General features: G+C 46.0%; 1 protein-coding gene and 1 long non-coding RNA gene across 2 annotated transcripts; one reads left to right on the top strand and one right to left on the bottom strand.

Moving 5' to 3' along the window:
- The first annotated feature begins 522 nt into the window (after positions 1–522).
- On the top strand, positions 523–4,289 carry LOC116076133. The gene is made up of 2 exons (XR_004112833.1): positions 523–816; positions 2,733–4,289. It is a non-coding gene; the product is annotated as an uncharacterized LOC116076133 (long non-coding RNA).
- Dusp6 (dual specificity phosphatase 6) lies at positions 4,285–8,564 on the bottom strand. Its single transcript, XM_031349753.1, has 3 exons — positions 7,684–8,564; positions 6,767–7,204; positions 4,285–5,782 (listed from the first exon to the last, which is right to left on the bottom strand). The coding sequence occupies exons 1-3, from the start codon at positions 8,081–8,083 to the stop codon at positions 5,475–5,477; spliced, it is 1,146 nt and encodes a 381-aa protein (XP_031205613.1). The 5' UTR covers positions 8,084–8,564; the 3' UTR covers positions 4,285–5,474.
- Positions 8,565–8,851: the final 287 nt, after the last annotated feature.

Raw genomic sequence — 8,851 nt, 5'->3', positions numbered from 1 at the left:
AAAAAAAAAAAAAAAAAGTGGATGTGACCCAGAGTAATGTTACGCAAGGTTGTTTTCTGTTCTCTGTGTATACACACATATATACACAAAGTAGTCAATATAGGCTGGGCATGTAGCTACATCGTAAGAGTGTATGCCTAATATGCCAAAGACTCTGAGTTCAACCAGAAAGTTTTTATAGCATGCAAATTTTTAAAAAAATTGTTAAAAATTTAGATTTTTCTCCAAAAGCCGGAAAGAGACAATTGGATTTCCCCCTGGACAGGGATGCAGTGGTTGGAAGGGCTCCTGTCACATCTCGTCTCTGCTTCTTGGAAAGTTGCTAGGTGAAGCAGCATGCAGGTAGGCTCTTCATCCTTCCCTTTGTAAACATTAAAATATAAGGTATAAAATGTTGCTTGCATGACTGAAACAAAGCAGGACAGACAAGGAGTCCACTTGTCCCTAGAGGGCCCAATGATTTGGGGTAGCCAGAGAAACATCCCGTGACACCTGGACGCATGGCCTTACCTTTGACCTTTAAGGACTCAGTGAAGGTCTTTAGCTGTCCTTTATTGTCACGTTCTTTCATCAAACCGACTCCCATCAAGGTCTGAATAAATATTTGTAAACTGTTTGAACTTTGTCCTGTGCCCTTTGGACTGCAAAGATGTTTGAAAGAATCGCCCCTTCCCACGGAGCGGACACGCGTGCGCAAATGCCTGTTCCCATCCCCCCAACCGAACCCATTCAGAGCCAACTGCTAACTGAGCACCGAAGACACAAGGATTGGATAAGAATCTCTGAAAGTCATTCAGGGTATTTGAGAAACTGCATGTGAGAAATGGCATATAAATTTACAGCTAAAGTCGTCCTTGTGAAACAGTTTAAAGTCTGTGAACTGTTTTTTTAAGGGTTTTTCAAGGATTCCTATGTCAGCTACCACAGGACCTGTTCTTTCTGTGTCTCTACTCCACCCCACTCCATCTCCTGTTCTTCTTTGGCTGGTTGTCCCTTGTTCTGCAGACCTCCACTCTTTCTCTTGCCCTCTCCTAACCCTGACCCCCTCTTGCAAATTTCTTCCGGAAGAGTCAGAGGGAGGAGGTAGCTGCTTTCAGAAGTCCCCCAGCGCTGACAAAGGAGTGTGAGCAAAGGTCAGAGCCAGGCCCCACAATGCTAGCTAGAGATCCTGAGGGACATCAGTTTTGTAATTTATGTGCTAATCGACCCAAGGTTGGGCAACTTCTCTCAGGGGAGGAAGGAAAGAAGCTTCCAGATGAACTGACACATGAAAAGGCACGGCCTTGTCATGATTTGGCTCTGGCATCCAGGCCTGTGTAACCTCTGATTCCTCTACTTCCTCAGCTATTAAAATGGAGGCGCCGCTTCCTACCCAGCATCACAGGATGTTGTGAAGAGCAGCGAATACTGACAGGACAAGCAGTCTGCAGCAGACAGAGCCCCCAAAGTTCAGTTCTAAAAGATAACAATAGTGTACACACATATACACACACACACACACACACACACACACACACACTGGAAGGGGAGAGGAAGGGGGACAGGGAAAGGGACTGGGAGAGAGATATTAGAGTATTAGATGCCATACGGGTGGATCACTGCCTCAGTTTCCTCTTTGGAAGAAAACAATAATACAGCCTATCTCACAGAGCCATTCTGAGAATTAAGTGCGGTATTACCCACAAGGTATCTATCATAGACAGGGGTTGTTTCCACCTAACCTTCTCACATTTTAACCTTTAAAGCATCACCAATCCACAATCAGAAGGATGGAATTATGAAAGGAACCTAGAAGGATAGATAAACTCGCACTCTTTTCACAGATAAGAAACAAACAAACAAACAAACCCCTCAGAGGGGCCAAAAGCCTTGCCCTGGGCTACTCATCCCATTAACGAGAGAATGACAATCACAATTCATGCCTTCCAGTTTTAAAGTCCATGCAAATCTTTGTTTTCATTCCTCTAAAGACTGTTGGTATTTTTATCACCAGACATCCCTTCCTAATTCCAGACTTTTAACCCTGAAATCTGTTCATCCCATTAACTACTACACACCCTGAGGGTTTTTTGGTTTGGTTTGGTTTGGTTTGGTTTGGTTTGGTTTGGTTTGGTTTGGTTTGGTTTTGCAGCACCCACGAAACCTGCAACCCCCTCTCCTACCAGAGCCCGCCTCCTCCCAACACAAGGCAGGCAAGGTAGCCATTTCCAGACTGAAGGATGGCTCTAATGGGGATAGCAGGTGATGAAGAAGGCCCGGCTGGAGGGCTGCAGCTGCTGGAAAAGGTTGCCCTAGTAACCGCAAGGGCTCCATTCAGGAAAGCAGCCCAACTTTGAGAAGGAAAATGATAGCCTTCCCTTGGCTCCTTGCAAGCACAAAGAAGCCGGTAGGGTAGCAGGAGAAGGAGGCAGAGGCAGGGTGAGGTGCCGGGGCTCATGCCCTCAGTTACAAGCTCCCACCTTTCAGAGGAGAAACAGAAGAAAAACATACAGCTCTTTGAACCTCCTGGCCTAGATGAACCGTAAAAAATCACCCTTTTAACATGAACCTTTTTGTGGGAACAGAGGAAACAGGCGCCCTGTGTTCACCAGCCTTATGAAACAACAGCCAGGAGGGGAGAAACCCCCAAACACTGCAACTTTATGGGGGCCCTAAACTCTCCTTTAGCTCAGACTGGTGACAAAGACCATTTGCTCCCAATTTATTGGAAACTTTTTTTTTTCTTTTCACAGCTTGAGCCGCCTGCAATCACTCTCAGACACTTGCTGAATGGACCAGGCTCAATTATGTTCCCTCCGCAGGTTCAGCTCACACTGTGACCCTGCATGGCTTCCTGCTATTCATATGTGTTACTTCCCCTTTGTGGTAATGGCTTGTGGCACTTGGCCAGAAAACATTATTAATTTCAGAAGTGGACTGACAAAACAACAAACGCACAGTGGAACAAGAGGAAATGCTGGGGAGGCCAGCTGTCGGGTTTGAGCCCAGCAGTAGGAACTCGGGGTGTATGCAAGTTCTGGGAGGAACAGAGATGATCCACGAAGGGGAAATGCACTAAAATTACCCATACCCCTAACCCCCTTTAATATAAAAAGAAAAAGGAGAAAAGAAGTCAGATAAAAGAAGTTAAGAAAGCAGTCAGCTAGCTACTTGAGCTGCAGCTGGACAGACAGCACACACTGCTTGCAAATCCCGACTTTGAACAGGCAGTTTAGGGAACGCCAGGACAGGAAACTCTTCAGAACCGGAAACCCTTCAGAACCAGATTAACAGGAGCCAAGCTGAACTGGGATCCATTTCTGCTTTTGTTCCTGATGACTTGGGACACCCAAATAAGAGCCTGACTTGATTATTTTTGTTTTTGTCTTTTAACTTAAGTCACTTAAAAAGTCACTCCCAGACAGGTTGACCCACTTGTCAACTACATGTAAACTGCCAGATAGCACAACAGTCACCTGCCATCCATGTTGCTTGGGTGAAAAGCTCATTTTCCCCACTTCAAAATGATGGAGCTCAGACGTGGCATCCCAAAACGCATCATCCTAGCACTTTTGATACTAATGCATGTCCCATCCTCTTAATTTGGTTTACGTACTTCCGAGCTCAGAAAAATGTCTCCAGAAAAATGAGTGGATGCCTAGTCTTTGGCTCAGAAGGAAACTTTAAAACCATCTATAACAGAGATTCAATGGTGCTTCTGGCCTACATCCTAAAATAGCTAAGCACAAAAACAGATTTAAATTGGGAACACAAGATTTCATCCAGAGTGAACACACAAAACACTTAAAAACCACATGCAAGTCTATGAAAAAGCCAACGTGCCATTAGGATGTCATGAGAATCAAAGAGAGAAAGGGACCCAATCTAGCTTGTGCTAGGACCATTCCCGGCACTAGACATCCTGCAAAAAACTATTCTACTTACTTCCTGACATACCCAAGTTTTATGGAGTAGAGGGTTCTGGAGGACAGAGGTTAACATGTGGCTGCCATTATACTGGGATGGCCTTGTGGCCATGTCATTTATTACTATCCAAACCTTCTATTTCAACAATGTTTATACTTTGAGATTCATTTCTCCAGGGAAGGGGAAATAAGAAAATCTTAATGAAGCCTGAACCACTCAAGTGTTATCTGTATGCATGAAGTGGTCAGTCTACCCTATAAGGTCTTAACTTGAAACAAAATGTCACACACTGCATCTGAAAACCTTTAGTAGTGTGACCTTGCTATCCCTATAAGCTCATACTTCATAGACTGAGACATTTAAAAATAAAAACATGCGCAATAGCCAAAATAGTTATTTATTAATAATTTAAGGTTTTACATTCTTATAATAAATTCCAGCTCAAAACTTTATACCACGAACATCATGGAGCAAGTTAATTCTCCCTTCCTCACAACCTGTCACATCCCACCCATAAAATGGGCGCTCATACTCACACACACACACTTCCAGTTTCGTATTTTTTTTTAAAGGAAAGAAACCAACCCAAAGTATTGCATTTGAGGTGACACTCCCTGAAGAATTTTTTACAGAGGTAATATGCTGTTTAGCACAGCTGAAGTTATTTAAAAAACAAAAAAAGTGAACCCACAATTTTGGTGTCTTTCCAAAATACCCCCTTGAGACAATGTAAGCCAAATATTTACAAAGGTAAGGCAGTCAAAACTACATTAAGAGAAAAAAAAAAGTTACAAGGAAGATATATGAAAGAGACTAAAGGCCTCACCATAACAAAATCTTAGTGATAATTATTATCCATGAAAATGCCATCAAATTGGTACATTAAGGTCAAGCATGCTGCAAATATACCCTTTGGATTAGAAAAGAATATTTTTCTTCCTTATATTTTTGTTCTAAGAAGTGGCATACTGCTCTTTCTCCCTTTGGATCTCTTTTAAACCCAAAGATAAAAACAAATACAAGCCAAACAAACACTGTCAAGTGATTGAAGATCAAATATTTACAATAATCAGATAAAAGTATCAGGTTTGTTTTTTTTTTTTTTTTGTCTTCTAAACTGATACCACAAATACAGAGCTAAAATCTCTTTGGCTCCACTATACGCAAGGTTGAATTAGTCTTCACTGAAGACAATATATAGTTAGTTCCAGATGCAACAGGAAACAGCCGTACAAGGCCCTAAAGAACACATGCTCCTACCCCTACTCCTTTGTCCTACCCATCTATCTGGATGGATGTCCAGTCCCTGCTTGGGTAGGCTGGGGTACAGGAGCAAACCTATTGCCTGGATCTAGACAGCATGTCCTGTCCTTCCAATAAAACAATGAGTGGAGCAAATCTCTCCCTCCTTAATAACCAATTTTGCACTTGGCAACCTTGTCTAATACAGACAGCTGGTGACACTCTGACACCTGGGGCCACACACAAAGAAAGCAGCCTGGTCGATGCTGCCCAGAGAAACTGAAGGAATGGGACACTCCCCGCTAGGAAAGGTGGGTGGGTGCCTTTCACGTAGATTGCAGAGAGTCCACCTGGTAGACATTCTGGTTGGAGGGCGTGGTGAAGTAGAGCTGCTGCGTAGGAACACGGTTGTCACAGGGGCTGCTGAGTCCCAGGGTCCTTTCAAAGTCAAGCAGCTGGCCCATGAAGTTGAAGTTAGGGGAGATGTTGGATTTCTTCATTTTGACAATGTCGTAAGCATCATTCATGGACAAGTTGAGCTTCTGCATAAGGTATGCCACAGTCACGGTGACTGAGCGGCTGATACCTGCCAAGCAATGCACCAGGACACCACAGTTTTTGCCTCGGGCTTCATCTGTGAACACAAAAAAGAAAGGCAAGATTTCACTAGACTGAAAAAAAAAAAAAAAAAAACCCAAGCCTTTGCAAATGCTCAGCCTAAAGTCTGAATTAAGAAGGAATAGTAAAAATTGTGTGTGGCAGCTAAGCCCCTGGAGGCAGCAGAAAATGTATAACTGGAGATAAGTATGTACACTGATCACAATCACATATTTCAGATATTTCCTGTAAAGGGAGCTTTTGTATTAAGTTTCTAACAACAAAAAATTCCTTAATGTGTACATTCTTTGCCCCATCTTGTGAATACCAGAAACCCTGCAAGACAGTCCTGAATGCCTCTCATACAGAAAAGCAGACTGCGAGGGTCTATTAAATTATTCTCCAACTGTTGTGCAGTTAACAATGGGGGTATTCAGGCATTTTAAAAGAGAGAGGGAAGTCACAGGGGACAGCCCATTAGGAGGAACAGGATGTCTACATGGCCTGAAAATGAGTTCCTTTGTAATAGGAAATGCACTACAATGCCTGGAGATTCGCTCCTCTTAGGCTCTCAGCCCACAGTCCTTCCGGCTGGGATCAGGTTACCCAGAGGCTCGCAGTAACCAGTACACTGCAGTATCACTCGGCTAGGTAACATCAACATCAAGAATTCAAACTGCTTTCCAACAACTAACTTGCGTGTCCTAAAATAACTCCTAGATCTCTTTTTAAATTATAAAGCAATACTAGGATTCTTGCCTGCAAAAGACAGTGCTTCTAACTAACTCTCCACTCACATCCTGTGAAAACATGGCTGATTGGAACAGACCCCTTTTAAAAGTACAAATTAAATGGTTCAAATAGTCCCCTGATCTGCTATGTCAACGGGCCCTTGTTTTCCTTTTAAACCAAGAAGGTAAACCAGAATTAACACTCTTAAAACAGTAAAGACCTGCAAAACAGCTTGCAGGTAAACAGATTAACATCTTCAACTCTATGAATGACTGCAAATTAGTCTCACCTATGAAAGAAATGGCCTCAGGGAAAAACTGGGACAGGTTTTGGCTCCAGTGATCCGAGATAGGAATTTGCTTGTATTTGAACTCCCCTGCGTTCTCAAACAGGTTAGGCAAATTGGGGGTGACATTCAAGATGTACTTGATGCCAAACTCTTCCAACACGTCCAAGTTGGTAGAGTCCTTGGCACAGCCCAGGTAAAGGAAGGGTAAAATCTCCACCGGGAAGGAAGGCTGGCTGTTGGACAGCGGGCTGCCATCCGAATCCGTTGCGCTATTGGGGTCTCGGTCAAGGTCAGACTCAATATCCGAGGACGAGTCGGAGCTGATCCGCAGGCCCCCGAGCCCCAGCACTGGCAAAGGCGGGGAACTGCTGCTGCACGAGCCGTCTAGATTGGTCTCGCAGTGCAGGGCGAACTCGGCCTGGAACTTACTGAAGCCACCTGCCAGAAACAAGGAAAGCAATCTTGTAACCGGAGAAGCTGTAGTAATTTTCAGCTTGTGAGAAGCGCAGAAGGTGCAGGAAACACTATAGACAGGCACCCTATGAACCCCAGGCAGTGGTAGACGCACGCTTCAATGTGCCCCTTTAGGAACATAACCCGCTGCCTACCCAGGGAACATTTATTCTTCTGAATCCCGAAATACACAAAATTACTTTTCTTAGTATTTCGAGGATCTAGGAGTTGCCCAAGCTGCACCCTGAACTACCTTTCCAGCTCTTCTGAATCTTAATTCAAAGCCAGACCAAAGAAAACCAGAGAAGGTGGAGGTGTCTGATTGTATAGAACCCTTGAAAGAGAAGCTACCACGCTGGCCCAGCTCCTCTAAGCGCAATGCGAGCGGTGATCGCTACCTCGCCGGCAGTTTCCCCAGCCTGCAGCCCTAGCCCCGAGCCCTGCACCCGGGGCGCATGACATACCTTCCAGGTAGAACGCCCGGCAGCCCTCGTCTTTGAGTTTCTTCAGCAGCAGCCCGAGGACCGACTCTCCACCCGTGTTCTCATTCCAGTCGCTGCTGTTCTCGTCGTAGAGCACCACGGTGTCGGTGCCGCAGCGCCTGGTAAAGCGGTCCCGATCCTCGCAGCGCGTAAAGAGCGCGCGCACGGGCAGGTTGCCCTTCTGCAGACGCCGCAGCATGATGCCGGGGATGGCCACGTTGATGGCAGTTTCGATGTGCGACGACTCGTACAGCTCCTGCGGTCGGCAGTCCATCAGCAGCAGCCGTTCGTTGCCCAGCTCCAGCTGCTCGTTGAGCCATGCCACTGTCTTGCTGATCGCCATTTCCGACGCGAAGGGCACGGGTCTGAGCGTATCTATCATGGGGGTCGAGATGCAGGAGAAGGCGGGGTGCCTAGCAGACGCCCCTCGAGGCAGGCATAGGCCGAGCACGCTTCGCGAAGCTCCCGCTCTCGAAGCGGGGTTTGATTCTGCCTCGCCTTTCCCAAGCCGAGGCTAGCGGTTAGGGAAGGCGACACAGAAGCCAAGCCACTGGTCCCTCTCTGCACCAGATCACTCTCAGAGTCAATGAATCTCTCTGAATGAAGGTGCCCAGTTTTGTTCCTACCCAGTGAATGAAATCCAATTAATTCGGACTCCGTGCCACTGAGAGGAGAAAAAGGAAAAAGAAAAAAAAAAAGTCTAGCGGCTCCTAATGCTTCCTTCTGAGGCTGCACCTCAGATCCAACCCGGTGTTTCTCGCCGGATTATCCAAGACTGGGTTTGCTCACAGTCCCTAGGACTCCGCGAGAGCACACCCCCTGTGCGAGGCAGCTCCTCAATGGATACAAACAGCCAGCGTCTCAATGGATACATTCTCTCGGCCAGCCAATGAGCGCGCTGCGGAAGGGGCTGTTGCCGTGGGGACGGGCCGGCTGGAACAGGTTGTGTTGATGAATTGTTAATGAGTTTGTCATTCACAAAAACGGAAAGGAATTTCCGCTCCGGATAAGCCCCAGTGCAAACAAGCTGCAACTGCGGGCTCGGCGGGAGGAAGGAGAAAGAAGAGGGGGCGGCGGTGGAGGAGGAGCAGGGCACATAAACCAGGGCACTAAAGTTGTCTCGTGTTTCCTTCTGTTGAGAGTTCACACT

Source organism: Mastomys coucha, unplaced genomic scaffold (assembly GCF_008632895.1).
Source record: "Mastomys coucha isolate ucsf_1 unplaced genomic scaffold, UCSF_Mcou_1 pScaffold4, whole genome shotgun sequence".
In the NCBI taxonomy this organism is placed as follows: Eukaryota; Metazoa; Chordata; class Mammalia; order Rodentia; family Muridae; genus Mastomys; species Mastomys coucha.
The sequence above is the reverse complement of the archived record's forward strand: the minus strand, read 5'-3'. Positions and strand labels throughout refer to the sequence as shown.

Excerpts from the sequence above, each read along its gene's own strand:
- Dusp6 (XM_031349753.1), bottom strand. The coding sequence starts at position 8,083 with ATGATAGATACGCTCAGACCCGTGCCCTTCGCGTCGGAAATGGCGATC. Across the intron at positions 7,205-7,683 it reads CCGGGCGTTCTACCTGGAAG|GTGGCTTCAGTAAGTTCCAG; the intron begins GTATGTCATGCG and ends TGTTTCTGGCAG. Across the intron at positions 5,783-6,766 it reads TGAGGCCATTTCTTTCATAG|ATGAAGCCCGAGGCAAAAAC; the intron begins GTGAGACTAATT and ends TTGTGTTCACAG.